At 46.2% G+C, this 19,483-nt stretch overlaps 1 protein-coding gene across 4 annotated transcripts in view; it reads right to left on the bottom strand.

Moving 5' to 3' along the window:
• Positions 1-377: 377 nt before the first annotated feature.
• fam222ba (family with sequence similarity 222 member Ba) overlaps positions 378-19,483 on the bottom strand; it is a 29,384-nt gene continuing 10,278 nt past the window's right edge. Inside the window, exons 2-4 of one of the 4 annotated variants that reach the window (XM_027273494.1) lie at positions 15,001-15,069; positions 10,586-10,713; positions 378-4,200 (exon numbers count right to left, since the gene is read on the bottom strand). In XM_027273494.1, coding sequence (XP_027129295.1) covers positions 2,489-4,200; positions 10,586-10,667 — 1,794 coding nt within the window. In that variant the 5' untranslated portion in view covers positions 10,668-10,713; positions 15,001-15,069 and the 3' untranslated portion in view covers positions 378-2,488. Of the gene's footprint in view, positions 4,201-10,585; positions 10,714-10,906; positions 10,979-15,000; positions 15,070-18,354; positions 18,374-19,483 lie in introns of those variants that run through there. The other 3 variants (XM_027273495.1, XM_019274964.2, XM_010736527.3) reach the window with 3 other exon arrangements.

Raw genomic sequence — 19,483 nt, 5'->3', positions numbered from 1 at the left:
ATCCTGTCCTCCTGCTGCGTGCCCTTTATACAAGTCCCATTTTCATCACAGCCAGACAAGCTAAATCTTCTGCAGCCAGATAGTCCTGCGGATTTCACAGCTTGCTTTGTCTACTCTACTTCCTGTTACTATTTGGCAGAGGGGAGGCTCGGGTAAATGGCATGAAAGCACATCAATTGGTGCAACAATGACCACCTACAGCTTTAGGCTGTCGCGGTTGCAAATGATATGTGGTTTAGCAAACGATCAGACACTTTGAAAGGCTCATTATGCAAGAAATGTGTGATTAGGAGCACACCTGAACTGTCACAGGATGGCAGGATGATGGTTAAGTTACTGTACACCTGTTGTCAAAGTCAGCAAACCATTCAGACTCCTTTCAAAGCATAAATTAGAACTTTATTTTATTATTACAATATTACAAAAAGAGTAGCACAACTCTCACGCTCTTGCCTCTTATCTGTCGTACAGAATGACACAAAAGAAAGGCTTATGGACCTTCTTCCATTTCACAGCAATAGTACAAGAAAGGAAAGAAGAAGAAGAAGAAAAAAATTTAAATAACAAGCAAATCAAGTATTATAAATAGTCACAACTGCAAACTGAAGCTTTGAAACTTGGAAAAAAAAAATGTTACAGCTCAGTAACTACACATTGCTAAAATATATAATTACAAAATATTACTCCTTTTTCTTGCTTTCCATAATAAAGAACCTCTAAAGGAATTGGTCTGTCTATTCAACAAAACTTAATTTAAATAATAAAAAGACCAGAAAAACGAAAAAAAAGAAACCAAGAAGAAAAAAATTGCTGTTTCTGTGTATCCTGACCATCTTCGTTCTCCTTATTATTTGGGGTTTTCATTAAAACCATGCTCATTTTCAAGGGAAGTCCAAGGACCAAACACTTAAGGCTTTTTAAGGGCTGTTAGGGAGTTAGGTGAACAAAACATGGGCGTCATTGTGTTTACTCACTCTCACACACACACACACACTCACTCACACACACACTCACACACACACACCCTTAATTCTACTCACATCAGCAGGCAACATTCACACACAATCATTAAACTTTAAAGTTACAGTAGTCTAGTAGGTAAGCCAGTGTACAATAAAATAAACAATGCATTAGCTGTTTCACTTTAAACTTAAAAAGTCGGTTTTTGTTTCGATCTTGCAAGTGATCAATTTGGTCTTTTTTTCCGAGCAGACTTCACATCAGTATCAGTAGCAACTACGCGTAACTTAATTCACTTAAGTTCCTGCTGCCGGGATCAAAACTCTGGTTAGGCTCCGTAGTTCGATTCTACACGACATTAGTAACACTATTAATTCTTCTACTCCAGAGTTTTGTCCTCATCTCTAACTATCGCCATCAATACCTGCAAAAAAACAAATCAACATTCAAGTAATACATTTGTCATGGTTACAAAAACGATCTGAAACAGGAAACAAACATAGAATGGCACATCTTCAATAACAGTGTGTCCTTGTTAACCTGACTTTGGCCATTTTAAAAAGGTGTGAGAGTTAAATCTTTCACCACTTTTTCTGCACCAAACGTGTCACAATCTTGTTGCCAAACCGTCCTGGTATTGACATTTCTTTTTTTTTTTTAAACACCTGAATTCATTGCAGCATTTTCAGCAGGTCAGAGCTTTTTTAACATATTTTGCTCCCTGCTGTATTTTTACTATGTACAAACAACCTGATTACATGCTTCCTTAACTGACAGAGAGGAATCAATCTTGAATAATCCTACTATACAAATAAATAAGTACATTTAAAAAGAATAAAACCTCTGTGTACATGTGCATACAGCAAGCTTTTACCAGCTGTACTTTGTAGATCAGATCACTCTCTCTTCTGTCCTCAGATGATTGTGTTTAATCTTGAAGTTAGTACGAGACACCAAAATGAAAATTAGTGAGAAAACTAGTCTGAGCCGAAAATTCCTGACATGACCCTGTAAAAAAAAACAACAACATCATCAGATGTTGAGATTTCTCAGTGAGGGATCTATCTGTTTTTTTTCTTCTTTCTTAGATGCATAAGAAAAGTGAACAGATAGTTCTGAAGTAGAAGTAACGCAGGATCTGCTAAGACCCAGGCACACAGATAAAAGTACAATAGTGGAAGAAGAACGTGAGAATGACGCGCACACACACACACACACACACACACACACACACACACACAGTACAGATGTGTATAGACACGCACATGGAAAAAGTTCCCTAAAGTGCTCGGTAACAGCACTCATTAACAAAAATAAAAGCAGCAATTGATCACTTGCAAGATATAAAAAAAAAAAAGAACAAAAAGAAACTACTGTTCTTCATTAAATATATTAATTTACCCTCTTTAACATTAGCTGTAATTTGTTTAAGTTATCAATTTAGTTTTATTCATGTGTTTCCTTTCTTAAGACTAAACAAAGGGTTTTTTTTTTTTTTTGATAACTGTTGTGTAGACAAGGCCATAGCTTATCTGTACCCTGGGTGCTGGATGAGAGCGGTTCTGCCATCCCCAACATCTGGACCTACCCTGCTCAGAGGAGGCCTGTGCATCTTGCCCATCAACCCTAGATTCTGATCGCGGAAATAGGGCGTCTGGAAGTCCCCACCCAAGTAATCTGCTGTTTGCATCAGATTAGTCTGGGCGGAGGAGGAGGTGGTGGTTGAGCTCGTTCCTAGCCTGTAATGGGGAGCCCCAGGGGGCCCACAGTCTAGCGTGGTGCATCCCGCTGGGCCCGCACCATGGAATGGCATGGCTGTGTCCTGAGACCCGGAGCTGTCACTGTTGGGTGTGGGTAGGATGCCGCTGTTCCAAATGTGGGACTGGAAGTAGTGACCATTAGTGTAGTGGGCCATGGGACCGGGCATGCTGTTGTTGTTGTTGACAGGGGGAGAGGGGGTGGGCCTCTCTATGGGAGGTTTCAGTGTGTAAGGCTGACCCACACAGACCTCTGCAGGGTAGCCCATGCCCTTAAAATGGAAGGCGGGGTCCCTGGAAGGCTGCTTGCAGAGGTGGGTCCCACCGTTCTGAATGTGGGGTACGTGAGCCAACTGGTGCTGATTCCAAGAGCGCATCTTCTGATGCTGTGTGTTGTGTTGCAGCTGTTGTTGCTGCTGATTCTGTTGCGGATGCAGATGCTGCAGGTGGTGCTGCTGCTGCTGCTGCTTGAGATCAGTGTGGTTGGAAGGCAAGTGGTTCATAGCAGGTGGGTGAGCTACCACCAGGGCGGTGGCTTTTTCTTGAGGACCAATAATGCAGTTGGTTGGGGGGAAGCCAGGGGTGGCAGGGTTGCTGTGCATGGACACCCTGGAGCAGGCGCTGATAAGCAGGTTGCGACTGATGGGGCTGGGGTTGGCGATCTGGCCCTCGCACATGGAGGTGGCTCCTGCGCATTGGGCCCGAGCTTGGCAGAACTGGTTGATCTGATGCACGATGGTGCTCAGGTCGGCCTGGCGGCCCTGGTGCAGCCCAGCGGCCATGGAGAGTGGAATGGTTGAGGTAGAGACGGTAACATTAGGCGGAGCGTCGCCATCTGGCAGCTTTCTGCTCCCCTGCAGGCCAGGTGGCGGCTGCTGCTGAAGGTGCTGCTGCTGAAGCATGACGGTAGGGGGCCCCTGTTGGTGGCCAAGGGGTGGGTGCTGAGACAGAGTCTGGAGTCTGGGTGGGCCCTGAGGGTGCTGGGCCATGGGGGGATGGTGTCTGAGGCTCTGGGTGTGACCCTGCTGCTGAGGGAGGGGCATCTGTAGAGTCCGAGGCGGGTCCTGTGGTTGGAGGGGTAAGGTCTGCTGGAGCCGGGGAAGGTTCAGCAGAGGTGGGTGGTGGTTTAAAGTGCTGGTCGAAGCCACTTGGTAGGGTCCGGCGGGAGGGTTCATGATAACTTCAGGGTGCAAGCGAGCCCGGCTGCCGTCAAAATCTTTTAGGATGCCTTTAACTGTGGGCACCTTGACGATGGCAAGGAGGCCCGTCTTGGCACTGGCCTGAGAGGAAGGGTAAGGGCTGTAGCGCTGGCCTGATGTATCCAGCCCGTTGACCGTACGGCGGACGTGGTTTCGCTGGGGGACCTTGACGCTGTTGGGGAAGATCTTGATGGTGAGGGGGTTGTTGGCAACTTTCTTAGCATATGCGTCCAATTCTGCAGGGGTTGGAAACGGAGCTGATCTCATCCTTTGTGTGGTGTCCCCTGGGATGGAAGACAGGACAGGACAGAGGTGAGACAAGAGAGAAAGCAAGAAGAGACAGAGTTGAGGGGATGAAGAGAGTAAGGAGAGAGGAACAATTAGACAACTCAATCCAGGTGGAAAAAGAGCACATCAGATGTAATCTGAGCATCTGAGAGGAACTTGATTTGGATAGTGCTCTCATATTCCATACCTCGCCTCCTGAAACCCTCAGAGCTCCTGAGGACAAAGAGATTTCCAATCTCATTCTGTGCTGAATTATTGCGGTCGACACATTCCCAGTCTAAAATCCAATTTTGCGGTGGAGTCTGTGACTTTGAGGTCAGGAGCTTTTAGTGGCCTTAATTGACGTAGCATCCAGGCGAACAATAAGAATGCATCTGACGGGGGGGCTGCACTGCTGCTGCTGCTTTGCTACTGAATCACACACTAAACAAAGAATAAGCAAAGGCAGTGATGGTCCCCTGTGGCTGCTTTTTTTTGGTGGTGGTGGTGGTGGGGGGGGGAGAAAGAGATAGACACAGAGAGCAGAGCTCCATGACAGCAGACAAGTAATCAGACACAGCAGCAGCGTCTCTGATCTGCGGGAACACCTCCCAGGCCTCAGTTCGCAGGCATTTGTTACACCTGCTAAGCACCGTGGCTAAATTTAACAATGCCGAAGTGACAATGTGAACATGATTATGTGTTTGTGCATGTGCGAGCGCGAGGGTGTGTTTTTTCCGTTCATGAGCCTGTTTAAAATGTGCGGCAGGATCATGCAGGTGTTGACTTAGATGTCAGTGTCTTGTACGTAATGTGCCTGTTTTCAAGTCTGGCTGGATGTGATTGCATTTTCCATTTTTTTTTAACGCAGTGCGCTCACTTCCACTTTTCTCCACTAACACAATAAAAGTCAGTAATAATTGTTTTAGAGAGTGACAGGCTCTTCTCTTCCCTGCTTTCCTCGGTCTCACCGCCACCCCCCCATCACAACAGCCCCCGCCGGTCTGACCTACTTACACCACGGCTTTCGGACTGATGGACACGAGTGGAGCTGATCTGATCTGTGAGAGGGATCACTGGTCTCACTAGTTACTGAGCTTGATTTACTTTTGAGGACGGGACTTTTCAGTTCAGCTGAAATAGATAATAGATAGTCGACATAGCAGCGTATACCTCTCTGTTATTGAGTGAGCAGTAATTTGAAATGTCTGAATCGCTGGCAGGAGTCTGCGGTTTCATGCGACCGTGGCCATTATGCTCAGTCTCACAGCAGACAGACTGGGCTTGAGGGATGAGGCACAGAGCTGAACTGCGAACGCTGACACGGTGGCACCAAGAGTTGTGCCAACTGGCTAATTAATTCCCGCTTTATTTGTGAACAGGAAACAATGGGCAGCGATGTGCAGGGCCGGTATGGGGTGACACACGGGGATGGGGGTGGGGGGCTGCTGTGACTAAGTGTTCAGCCTGCTGATGGCAGCCTCATTAATGCAAGGGGTCTGGGCCAAGGAGCTTGGAGCTCGACACCCGCCATCACTGAGGCCTAATGTCTGTCGCTGAATAAATGCCAGGGTAAGCAAACACAGAGAAATGAACACTTACACACCGGCTCACAGACATGCTGAGGACAGGCTTCACCTGTCAAACACAGGTGATGATTAATGACCTTGTTTCGCAAAGAGGCAGCCTAAATAAATACCCAGTTTTTCAGGGTTGCATTTAGTATGCAATACATAAGATTTCAAACAATAAAACTACACTTTGATAAATGCAACTTGTTTCCTATCAGTATTCAAGATATATTTAAAGACAGAGAGTTTCTGGCACGGCCTCTTTGGTCTGCAACCTTGTGTCAGTGTAGCAGTAGAAGGGGTTGTAAGTAGGTGGGAAGAGAGTACCATCAGCTGTTGCAATGAATAAAACATCTTCATCATTTCATGGGAATAGGATCTTCTAAAACCTGGATTTTGGACAGTGTGAGCGAATGTTAAAGAGCACGGTAACTTCAAATGGAACATCATCATTCAGGCTCTGTGTTCAGAGAGCTGCGTGGGGATATAAGCGCATATACTGAGCCGACATGGAGGGTTGAAGTGGAGGTTTTTAATACAAGCGTGCAAGACTGACAGATCAAAACTAGCTCCGACAGAAACGAGAAACAACTTTTGGTTTCCATGAAGGCTTCTAGACTGTAACAACAAAGTCATACTGAGGAGTCTGAATCAGGATCAGGCGAGGTACACCTGGACAAGTTGCTGGCTCATCACAGGTCTGACACATATAAAGAACCATTCACTCTCACATCCACACCTACAAGCAATTTAAAGTCACCAATTAACCTATTAAAAAGGGCCAGTGGGGGACCTGTTCCCTCGATAGATATAAAATGCTCCTTCTAAGGCCAAGAAAAAACAACAATTCTTATTTTCAGGTGACTATACACTAATGTAAACATAGTTTATGCATATTGCATTTTATTTCTGCCATATTCTGTAAATAAAGCTCCCTAAATCTGACACACTGGACCTTTAACTTCATTTCCTTGGACTGTTAGAGGAGAACCCAGGCAGCCGTGGAGAGAACAAGCAAACTCCACACTGAAAGTTCGGCTCCTTGGCCCAGGCCTTCGAACCAAGAACCTTCTTACTCTGAGGCCACAGTGCTAACCACTGCACCACACACACAACATATGACATATATAAATGTAATCTAATACATGAACTAATGATGGGGAGCATGGTGGCTCCTGGTTTGAACCTTGGCTGGTTTGTTCTCCCCGGGTACTTCCTCCCAAACACATACACTAAACAGGCTTAATTTGTGACTCTAAATTGCCCATAGGTGTGTATGTGAGTTGGGTTGTTTGTCTCTATGTGCCCTGTGACGAACTGGCAACCATATCCATGGTGTACCCTGCCTCTCCCCCAAAGTCAGCTGGGATAGACTCCAGCCCTCGTGACCCTGAGGAGGATGAGCGGTTACAGAAAATGGATGAACTGAATGATAAGTTAATATAAATGTTTGCACAGCTATTTACAGGAAATTAAAACATGTGCACTTTTAAAGATGGAAGTAAATATAACTTCCCTTTATGGAGAAATAAAGCAAGAAAAACAGCAGTCGGCATGTCACTGTGTACAGCATTATTTCGTTGCTAGTGGCACTTGGGTAATGAGTTTTATACTTAAGTTGTAAGACTCGGGCGAGTAGCAAAGAAAGCAGAAAGTCAACGTCTGGAAACTGACCAACCCATTAAATTGGAAAAGGGATTATACATTGTTAACAAAGCTTAGGCAGACATTTTGGGATAAAAGTAAATCAGGGGGCGGTGTTTAGCTCAGTTGGTAGAGCAGACGCCCCATGTGCGAAGGCTCGGCCCTCGCTGCGAACACCCTGGGTTCGAATCCGACCTGTGGCTCTTTCCTGAATGTCACTCCCATCTCTCTCTCCCCGCATTTCCTTTCACTCTTCAGCTGTCTCTATCAAAAATAAAGCTTGAAAAGGCCAAAAGAAAAATAGAACTGCTGTAAAAATGTGTAATGAAATCGGTAAATTACTGTTTAGAGTAGTTTCCCCGCTTAACAGTGAACAGAAATCAGCCTCTCGCTGTTTACGTCCGCTCAAGGGTCTCTGGCAGATGTTGATTATGTGTTCTAGTAAGCAAGTGTAGCTTATTAGCATTTCAACCTTAACCTGCAACCTGGATTAGTCGAAGAGCTTAAAGAATCAAGGGAGGGTTAATGAGGATGCGAGGGAAGTTTGTAGGGAGACTGCGAAGCGTATCATCTCTCAGATCTCCAGCTAAGCACGTTCCCAGGGAGGGAAAGAGGCCAGGCTGGCCATGCGTTAATTACCCCGGCTGCTAGCTAGCTAGCTGGAAATACAAGTGCACAGTCAGCAGGCACTAATTAGAGATTCTTTTTTATTCAAACCACTGTTTTTATTGAACAAGGTTTAAGCAGCGGGGGGCAGGGGGGCTCACGCTGCTGCAAATTGCGATTTTCACACAAGAGCAGGAAATTAGGTCTGAGGCTCCAGCGTCAAATTAGGCATGTGAATTTGGTTTTTCCCACATGATGCCACCTCCTTACATTTTTATAGACATTTTGAGCAGAGCATCCCATGCTGATAGACCTTTTGAAAAATGTAAAAACTGGAGAGGGAGAGAAGACGGTTTTGCTTTTGATCTCAGTGGTCCCTACTGAGATGTGAAAATCAGCCAAGTGGGCCCAGCTGTATTCGCTGTTTGTTGTTCTGCCTGAAAGAACCGACGACCGAGGGCCACTTCTCGGCACTCGAAGTCGTTCTTCCCGGAATATGAGCCAGTTTTCTTCGTGACCCATTGTCTCTTTCTGCGTACCTGATCTACTTCTCCGACAGCCTTTACATTTCACAGCCATCATCCGTTAACAGTCACTCCCTGATGATAAATAGAGCAGCCGTTTCGGCCTTGCCTCTGACAGCAACCTGCAAACTCGTAACTTTAAATGACTCTCCCATGCGGGAGAGGTCGCGGCTCGCGGCGGGCCTGGTGATCTGGAGTTTCTTGATGAAAACAGAGGGAGGGGAAAGTGTCAAAGACGAGATGGGACTCCGAGTAAGGCACAAAGATCTGCTCATATTAACTCTCCATTGAGCCTCTTTTTGTTCTGTGCACATGTCAGTGTACTGAATAAAGATTTAAAGTGACAACTAATCTCTGAATTTCAACTAGGAGCAGTCTCACGGAGTTAAGCTGTCAAATGATCTTCCACGCTGGGTGAACGATGAGGCTCTGCAGAGATGACGAGTCTTGTGGACGAGCAGGACGGAGACGGTCGAGTGTTACTGGAAGGTTGAGGCACAAACTGCACATTTGGGCCAGATAGTCGAGATTTTTCCTGACAGAAAATGATTCAGTCTAAATGAAAAACAGCTCCACAGCCTTTGATGTAACGCAGTGCCTGTTAATGATACTTTGAAGAGCATGATGAAAAGAAAAAGCATTACGAGAGAATGACGAGGAGAAAGAAAGAAAGAAGAAAAAAGAAGATTGAAATTACACTTCTATGACCGGCCGTGCTGCGAGAAGCACGCTCCATCACCAAAATGGATTACAGCGTTGGGCAGAAAAAACAAATTGAACTCCAGTTGCGCCCCGTGCTCTGATGTGTCTTAGCATGTCACATAAAGGACGAGCAGAGCAGAGAGGGAGAGAAACAGTGTAAAGCTGATGGCGGCGCCATGTCACAAGCCTGCCTGAGTGAGGCAACAGACGTTGGCACTTAGCAGACTCCCTCACGCTCGCTGATCTCCTGGGGGTTGGCTGATTACTGTGATTCTGAAATTACAGTCTTGATGAGCTGGAGCATTTTACAAAAAAAAAAAAAACCTGCTGCAGAAATGGGTCAAGCTGGGACTGAGTTTCCACTCAGAGAAACAGACAGGAGGAGGAATAAAACATAGACTTTTTATTTAAACGAATAAATAAAGCCGGATGGGTCGTATTCTGAGTCTGGGAAGTGACTGATCTTTTGGGTATATCTAAAAAGTTCACCATCGGAGAGACAAAGAAACAGATGGTGCGGTATTCAAGTATGACTGTGTTGCAGGCATCACTGAGTCCACATATTATTACACAACATGAATGCGTCTGAAAAGGTGATAAACGATCATTTACCCTCTTAAAAACTATGAAACGCTCAAACGGAAAGACGAGCACTGACTCCATTCATCAATCTGTTCAGATCCAGATCCTGCCTCAGCTCTCACGCCGTGATTGCTGACTTCAACGCTCTCCATTTGTGCTGCTGCCCCGTAAAAAAAAAAATAACAACCAAGTCCAAGTTTGTCAGCAGTTGAGTTGAGAAATTCAAACACATTGAATTAACTGGGCCAGCTCCTGACTAGACTGCCATTAAAACCGGGGCAGCAGATTGCGTCTTTAAATTCACTCACATTACAAGATCATCAGGGCAAAAAACCACTCAGCCGCAATCTGTCTGCGAGTTCGACAGTTCCTGATGGCGGACGGAAAAAAGTAACCGAGATGGTCAAATCGTAACACGTGAACGCGGAGCACGCGCTCCTGTGGCAGACAGATCTTCAGGGGTGATGGTGGGAGGGGAGGAGGCAGAGGGAGGGAGAGAGTTCACTGTTCATCAGCAAATTAATGGCGCGGTTCATCCTAATTTCCCATGAAGACAGATAAGTGGTCCTGGAGCACAAAAATATTCTCTCTTCCCTCTTTTTGGTTTTAACACAAAGCTGCAGAAGAAGAACCAGGCCAGGGTTTGGCATGGGCATCTGACGTGGGGCGGGCAGCAGGATTGTAACAGCTTGGTTTGTTGTGTGGGATGATGGTGGTGGTGGTAGTTGTGAGTGTGTGTGAGTGAGTGTGTGTGTCCCGAGATCGGTACTTACATTTCTGAAGTCCAGTGTTCATCTGCGTGTGGGGGAGAAGCTGGAGGGGGAGGTCACCTGGCCCTGGCAGACAGGCCAGCATTTCACACAGACACTAATGCAACATGGGACACGCACTTCTCCTCACACTGCAGAGGAGAGAAAAGAGGGGGAGAGAGAGGAGAGGGGAGGAGAGAGAAAGAGAGAGAGAGGGGGAGAGGTCAGCAGTCAGACATAACTGCAAGGCAGCACATGGTGCGTGGTGATACAGAGGCTGGGTCCAGACTAATGGAACTCTGTGGCCGATCCCCGGAGGCGCAGGGCTGAGGGAGACATAGTTACCTTTCAATTAGAAACTGATTCACACCTGGAGCATCAGGTAAGGTGACATTTGATGCCAATAACAACTTCAATTAAACATCAAACAGCTGAAGTAAAACGGGCAGACTGGGCCTGAGGGGATGGCAGCTTTAAAATCGACTCCCTCCTCCACCTCCTCCTCCTTCTCCTCCTCCTCTCCCTGCGTGTTAGTCAGCTAGTTGTACACCGCTACCTGGGCTTTACCTCCGACTCCACCAGACCATGGCAGAGGAAATTAATGACTCCTGTATACTCGAGAAGAACACACTCGAGAGGGCTGGCACTGACAAGTTAGTGAGTCTCTGATCGATACCGCAGTCCTCTAGACCTCAAAGAGGCCTTTATTTTGGGGACATTAAACAATGGAGCCGGGCTCAGGATGTGGTGAAAAAGAAATGAATAAACAGGGCTACAGCTCCAATAAATGCCTGCCACTTTGTGCAATAACCTGATGTAATAGAGAGGGAGAAAACGTTAGCCATGCTCCGCTTGGCTTACCGCTGTATTCAAAAAAACGCCACAGATGCCTGCTTAATCAGCACTGAAGAACAGTCAGGAAGCAAATTAAGTCTACAGAGTCCGTGCCCCCCCTTCTTTTTTTTTTGCAGCGTGGCATCAGAAGAGGGAGGCAGAAGTGTGCGCAGACAAACAGCGTCTATGAGAGAGGCAATTACCCACAAAACAACCTTGGCATGCCTGTCTGCCGCAGGGTGATGGCTTAAAAGTGTCTTCCCCCCCTGCAGGGAGAAAAGACAAGTGGAGGAAGGAGTGACAAAGCGAGTGAGAAAGGTGGAAAGAGAGAAAGACGAGTGGCGGGGGGTTTGTGGAGGGGGGGGGGGCGGCTGAACTCGCTTTAAAAAGCAGGAGCTCAAAAAGGTCAGGATGACAGCTCATTTAAATCCTCCCAGCGAGAGGAGAAAAAAAAACAAGCCTTAATGAAGCTGCCAGTTCTACACAGATACCTGAGAGCGTTGCACCTTGGGGTGCTGCAGGGGCATGGGCGGGCAAGGAGGGGGGAGGAATGGGTAGACGGGGAGGGGGAAAGAGTGCTGAATTGAACGGCGGAGCTGCAGTGTTGAGACAGACGTCTGAGGATTTGGTGATGTTGGTGCTGCATCACCCCTTTTCTGTTGCCCAGCCTCCCACTCCTCTCTCTCTCTCCCCCCTCCTTTGCTTTCTGATTTACAGCCTGGACCGCCATATGGCAGCAATCCCTGCCCTCGATTCAGCGTGTCACCATGCATTAACTTTAATTGGCCTGATATGTTATTCTTTTCCCTCGGCCTTGGAAAGATTTTAGGTACATAGCCGCCTTGATGTCAGCAGGCAAGATTTCCAGCTCTCTCTCTCATTTATCAGGATGCCAAGATTTCACACAAAGATAACAGCGATCTCTTTGACAACAGGCAGGTTTGGGGTGGAGGAAAAAAAAAACAAAAAAAAAAACTAAATATCAAATATAACTGCGTCTTTGCTGGGGGATTTCAAAAAGCGAAATGGTGGCAAGAGAGTGAAATGATGTGGGGAAGAAGAAAGAACACACACCAGCAGAAACTGTCAGTTCATTTGTTATAAGAACACACACATCAACACACTACAGGCACAAAAAAAAACAGCCAACAGGCCATCAGCCCACCCCCTTCCTGCCTCCCCCACAGCGCCCCTGAATGTCAGAAAGCTGTGCAGTGGGGAGTGCTGCAGCAAAGGTCAGCCTATGGTAATGCCCCAGCTGACACTCTGCTTTTGCAGCGAGCGGAGCGGGGAGGAGATGAAACCCAGCAGACAGAAGCCTGACGTCTACTGACTCGCGTATCAGCACCGCTGCCACAGCGACTTCAAATATACATCACACGCCAAACACTGGAGCTTTCTACAAAAAGGCGCACCCGCCCCCGCGGAGGCTTTTTCAACACATGGACTATTTGTATCAGGAGCAGGATGACTACACCTGATAGAGTGTCGAGTCCACGCGGGGACCGGGCTCGCTAAAATTGGAGATGCCTCTCCCCTCAGGCTGTAATCGGTGACTGGCCTTGGAGTCCTAATTGTGCTCAGACCACCATGCAGGGGTGTTAGTAGCATGGTCTAGAATAGGGCTTGGCTTTCCAGCCATCCAGGCAAATAGGTGCCCACCCCAGAAGCCTTTGTGACACAGTCACACAGCCCCTCCTGTCCTGAGTGGAAACAGAGTTGTGTCTGTGCAGGCCAAGCCGAGCCAGCTGGGCCGGCCTGTGGAGCAGGGATTGGCTTGGTGGAGTTTAGCCAGGCGTCTCACACTATCAGCCCTGTGCAGACAGACACCACAGGGTTCTCAGAGTATTAGAGAGTCGGGGGGTTGGGGCGCGGGGCGGCCTATGACTCGGCAAATCTCCACCAGCTACTTATAGAGGCGTAATAAAAGTGTGCAAATAACTGTGTGGCTTTCATTATAGACAAATAAAGACGAGCAGACAAAGCGGGACTTGAACAAGTGACGCGCATGGCTTGTGTCATGTGTCAAATTGCTCCCATAAAAGCTGACCTATATTTTCTTTTCTGTTCTCTTGGGGAACGAAGAAAAAAGAATCTGAAAGCCAAAAAAAAGAAAAGAAAGAAAATGCAAAGACGAGAAGAAGGAAGGAGATAGATGGGAAGCCATTTAGGAAATTAGACCAGCCGAATGCATTTCTACTGAATCTTTTGATCAATATCTTCCTCATCAACTATGATCTGCATTTGTTGGAAATGTGGGAATTTTCATCAGGCTAATTACACGGGAAATCATCTATTAAAAACATCCACCAGCGCGAGGAGAAGCGAGGACGGCGGTGCAGACAAAAATAAGCTCATTAGACGGGGACGCGTACAACAATATTAGCGGAGGAAAATAATAAAGCATAAAAAAATAAATAAAAACAAGGTGAGACAGTGCGTTTGGTTGCTGGTTGAATATTAACAGCTTTTCTATACCAATTAAAAGCAAAAGCAATTAGGAGAACTAAGTCACCATGTTGTACATTGCTTGTGCTAACGGCTGAAGGAGAGGAGGAGTGGAAGGAGAAAGCAGGCTGCTGTTATTTTAATTGCATGTTTACCCCCAGGTTATAGGTCTGAAATAGAGCCAAGAAAAAAAAATGTTGCAGTAGAAATTCAATGCAACTTCACTGTGTTGATTCTCTCAGGGACAGAGAGAGTGAAATTACTTTTCTTTGCAAGCAGAGTCTCTGAATAGGAGGTAAAGAAAAAGAAAAAAGGAGCAGGAAGAAGAGGAGAGGAGAGGAGAACAGCTTTTTACCTTTGAATACCAAGCCGGAGCATTCTGTCAAGTGAAAAGAGAAAAAGCAATGGCTCTTAAGAACGTTAAGAGGAAGAAATGACACATCAGTGTGGCCTTCATTAGCCCATCAGGCTTTACAAACAACACAAGTAGAAAAAAAGGATTTCTAGTGCTTGCTGGAGACCCACGGGCATGTTAAGCTACGACAGGCCTGGATCCTGATGACTCCAGCACATCCCGAGGAGTTTGGGACGGGACGTTTGCTTTTTCAGTCCCTCATCATCAACCCCGGACTGTTATCTCACACCAAAAGAGAAAGAAAAAGGGGGGGGAGGAAGACGGCCACAGTAATAAAAAAAAAAAAAGAAAAGAAACGAACCCCAAACCCAGACTCACACACAAATTGAGAGTCTGTAAAATTGTGGTTTCCAAGTTGCGGGGTGTCAGGGATAAAACTGTCAAACAAGGAAACTGCTGCAGTAGTGTGGGAGAGAGGAAGACAGCTACTTGAAACTACTCTTCTTTAGAGCGAGGGAGGGGTCTGTGAAACAACCGGGAGGCTGTATGAACGCTCAGTAACTAACTGATGAAAAAGTGACAGTTCCCTGAGGTGAGATGGTGGATATGGAGCGGAGAGAGACAGCGTGCCCCTGGAATAATGCATAGTCCGTAGCTGGATCGGCTAAATCTTTGCATACATGTCAGATACGGAGAGTTGATTTCACAATGAGAACGGAGGCTCTTAGGGGAGCTGTGTACCATGAAACTAAGAGAAGGAAACACACTTCCCAAATATGTGGCCTCTTCTTATCAGACTGACCTCATTCCTGCACTCTTGTCTTTGCATCAGCAGTTCAGAGCGGGGCCGGCCTCTTGGATGATGTCCACACTGGAGAAGATGACAGTAATGGTGGTGAGATGAGAGCATGAGTAGATATCGGGACAGGGAGCGTCCCTGGCTTGGCCTGGCTATCTTTGCCAGAGCTAGTCATGAGCCCATTACCCGTCCACCACGTCAGAGCTGCGGGGACAGACAGCCGAGGTCTATTCTTCAACTTCGGGGTCAGTTTCACTAACAGCCACTTAAACCCACTTGGCCTCATGAAGAGCTCTACAAAAGTGGAAGGTAGAACTAAGTGTGCTCAGTCATGTAAAGCCTGGCCAAGGTCAGGTGGGCCGACAGAAAGGGCTGGCAATGCCGCAGGCGTGGCGTTATGAATGCCAAAACGCCGAGGCCCCCTGGCTGTGCCCGTTTGACAGACATGTTTACACCTGATAGAAAATGCAGTGCGGATGGCCTGCCAAAACAGAGGGGATCCAAAGTGAGGGGTGCCAGCCTAGTTATTTATTTATCTGCTGCAAATCCATCCAGAGTGCAGCCAGAAGCTGGGCATGCCTCAATGAGGAATAAGCCAACCTACTCTCAGACATGACAGCTTTAAACCACTTGAGGGGGGAAAATAAAAAAAGATCTGACACGTAGTAAAAGAAAAGCAAAGATCTCATGAAGCAGCACTAAAGATTGGATTTGATTTACTCACGCTCTCACACTAATTAAAGATTAACACGTGATATTTGTCGTATTAATCAGAGATTCTTATTCCAGCACTGCGATTAAATTAGTTTAATAGTGTACAGCCGTGCTAGTGAGCCTGTAGCTCAACCATCAACAAGCCAACATGTTCACGATAACTTTCAGCAGATTCACAAGCCACAATTATTACACTTCATAATTAATTTTTGTACCAAACTTTATGGTAATCCATTTAATAGTTGTTGAGACGTTTCACTAAAAAAAAAACCCACAAGTGTGAACGAAGCGGCAACCTCCTGCTGGAGGAAAAGTCTGTGATCACCCGAATATCTCATGGGAACCATCAATATCTGAATAAAATCTGAAATCTAGCGAGTAGATGCTGAAATATTTTACTGGACGAGTGAAAGTGGCGCGAGATAACAAGTCAGGGATCACAAATGTTGAGACTATAGAGGAGAGTCACAGGAATGTAAGTAAGCTGCTCCTTTCATCTCTATATTGGTGTTATCTTCACATACACCCCCCCACACACACATATCACACAGGGGACAACAATGTAGTGAGTCACATGATGCCATGTCAAGATGCCAGGAAGAGGGTTTGGTCCAGAGCTAGGTGAAAACAGAGATGTACAGATACTACACGGCCATAAATCTACAATCTGTGTGTGTGTGTGTGTGTGTGTGTTGAGGTATGTGCTGAGATGGAAATTGTCAAAACTTGCTTTGTTATAAATCGCATAGTTGTGCAGCAGAGACGTAAACAAACAGATGAGCCAGTGAACAGATACAGACAGAAAAGACAAGAATGATGCGTGATTCTGCCAACAGATTTCCCCGACCACAAAATAATTGTTCTGAAAAATAAACTGCCGGCTAAGAGGAAATTATGCAATTATCCTACTATGTACATTAGATTCCCAGTTGTTCGACTTCTGAGCATGTTCAAACTATTTGACTGTAAGTCAGCCAGGCCTTCTCCCTGGTTAGTGGGAAATAACTCAATGTTCCTGAGAGCTAAAGCGCGGCAGCATTGTTCCAGCTGGCGGAAAAAGGGGAAATGAAGATGGAGTGGTTTGATTTCATTTGTTAGCAGGTGCATCCATTTTGTGTTCTTCCCCACACCCACCTCGCCGCTCTCAGTCAAAGCGCTTATCAGAAATTGGACACCCCAGTGACAAATTGAGCCTGCGATTAAAGGGAGAAAGAGGAAAGCTTTGTTAAGTGCTGCTGATTGGGATCCCAGGCTGCCCTCACACATCAGAGGTGTGTGTATGTGTGTGTGTGTGTGTGGGTGGGTGGGTGTGTGCGCATGTATTCTTGGTACAGAGCCAATAGCAGAGCTGACACCACCACCACCTCTTCTCCCATTTTCCCCTCTCCAGGTGTTCCCACGGCTTACATTTCTGCTCCGAGTACTCAGCAAACAAAACCAAATCAATGCAGCTGTTCCCCCATCTCACACACACACACACACACGCATAGGAAACTACACAGGCAAACCTACATATGCACCAGTGATTTTCCTCTGCAGGAATAATGACCTCCTCTAGTATTTCCAGTGTCTACTTATTGACATGTACGCTGTGTTTAACAGGGGGAAAAAAAAGAGAAGAAGTTAAGTCTCTGTGCGTCCGTCCTACCCAGACCTATATTATTGACCCAGCATTAACCAGCCCTGGCCTGTTAGCGAGCACAGCTAGGCTGATTTAAGAGAGAGAGGGGGGGGGGGTCAGAGCAGCTCTGCTCGGCAGAACTGTGCGAACGCTGACTCTCACAAATCATCCTAAAAGGGCTTAACACACAAAAACAGCTTCCAGTGTTACACAGGCCTGCTGTGAGAGATTTATCCACTCTGCCATTATACTAACTGGCCCTCTCTCCCATATGAGATGTGTATATATTTATATATATATATTTATTTTCACACACATAAAGAAAAAGCCTAATCAAAATTATGCCTCGGCTCAAACAATCTCAACTGTGACTTGTGATGAAATAAAAGCGCGAGCCGGTTTCATCTTTCATCTTTATTTTCTATCCGGTTTTATTCTTAGTTTGGTGTATTTTCAGACGTTATGGAGGATCTTTTTTAACGTAGAGCTCTCTTCAAAAGTTTCCTATCGAGGCGCATTGCTTCGGTTAGTAAAGGTGGATTATTGCTCTGCCGGGTTTTCGCTCTGAACCGAGAAGCGCAGCCACACAAAGTCTAAAAACAAACGCGCAAATGCCGATTTCAAACCCTGCTGTGTACGTGTTCGATAAAAGCTGACCCGTCTCCATCCTGTGCGTCTGTGGAAAGGCTGGTAAGGTCAGCCGCCTCCGTGGCAGCTCTGACATTCAGTCTGGCCTCCAGCGAGACCAAACGAGTCCCTCTCGCATCTACAGAGCAGCCCACGAAGAATAAAAGAGATCTTTCTCCGCCCTGGACAGGGTTTGTGTGAGATGTGTGTTGCTTTCGCCCCTGGCGACACACAAGACATTTGTGGTCTCTCCTTCATCTTCTCTGTATAAGTGAGAGCCTCCTCTGCCCCCCAGTTGTTTCCTCTGCAGACACTGAGCTCAGGGCGCCGAGCAGCCAGCTGGTGACTCTGTGGAGAGCCGGGCAAACACAGGCCCGGCATGGCAAATATCTCACCTCTCTGTCTTCATGGGAACATCTGGCCCTCCCAGGCTCACAGGCCTCTCTGTCTGTCTGCCTGTCTGACTGTGAGCCTACACATAGACCTGGTGTGTACTGGTGTTGTCATGGCACCAGAGTTTTCACTCCTACACAGGTAGAGGTTTAATCTACAAAAACAAATCACCATATTAGCAAAGAAAACAAGAGAAATGTCATAATTTGATGATTATTTAATGACTGATCTGGCAGCTTTGTGTGCAACCTTAGCACAAAAGCTTAGATTTGTTGAGTCAAACGCTGCTGCTCCAAGAAAAGGAGTTTAAGTATCTTGGGGTCTGATGGGAAAATGGAGCGTGAGATGGACTGGCAGGTCGGTGTGGCTGTACCGGACCGTTGTGGTAAAGAGGGAGCTGAGCTGGAAGGTGAAGCTCTCGATTTTCCAGTCCATCTACGTTCCAACCTTCACCTGTGGTATAGTGACCAAAAGAATGAGATCACGGATACAAGCGGTTGATTGGCGCCTTTGGAGGTGTTCTGTACCACGACCAACCAGACCCAAAACCCGCTGGAGGGACTACATAGCCCTACATTGCAACCCAACCGCGAATAAGTGGAAGAAAACAGATGGATGGAAATGAGCAAAGCTACAAGTTAAAGACTTGTATGTTTTGTCAGCTAGTTTAGGTGGCATGAGATTCAGAATCTCACTACAGCCGCGTATCGCGTTTATTTTCCAACCTAGAATTAAAGACATGTCAAATTCCAAAAGCAAGCATGAAACGTCTGCTCAGATTTGTTATTCTTTGATCGAATATTTGCTGAATTCTGCCAACTATATGTAGAAAAATGTTCAGACAACACAGCACTGGATTTCTGGAGTTTTGCTGAATATTTCTCAAACGAAATGTATCGAAAGTTTTGTTCCAGTATTGATACATGAGCTCATTTGTTGTGCAGACCACAACAACATTTCAAACAATACTCTACCATAGATTTAACGGTGGTTCAGGCCTGCAGATCTGAGTTGTTTGAGCACTGAAATGGATCTTTAACAAACCAAATTTTTTCCCCCATATTGTGTGTGGCTAGTCCTGAATACATAAAGCTTAAATCAAAATATTCAATCTCCTCTTGTAGCCTGTGA

Source organism: Larimichthys crocea, chromosome XXII, assembly GCF_000972845.2.
Source record: "Larimichthys crocea isolate SSNF chromosome XXII, L_crocea_2.0, whole genome shotgun sequence".
NCBI classification, from domain to species: domain Eukaryota; kingdom Metazoa; phylum Chordata; class Actinopteri; family Sciaenidae; genus Larimichthys; species Larimichthys crocea.
Note: the sequence above shows the minus strand (reverse complement) of the source record. Positions and strands in the feature narration are given on the sequence as shown.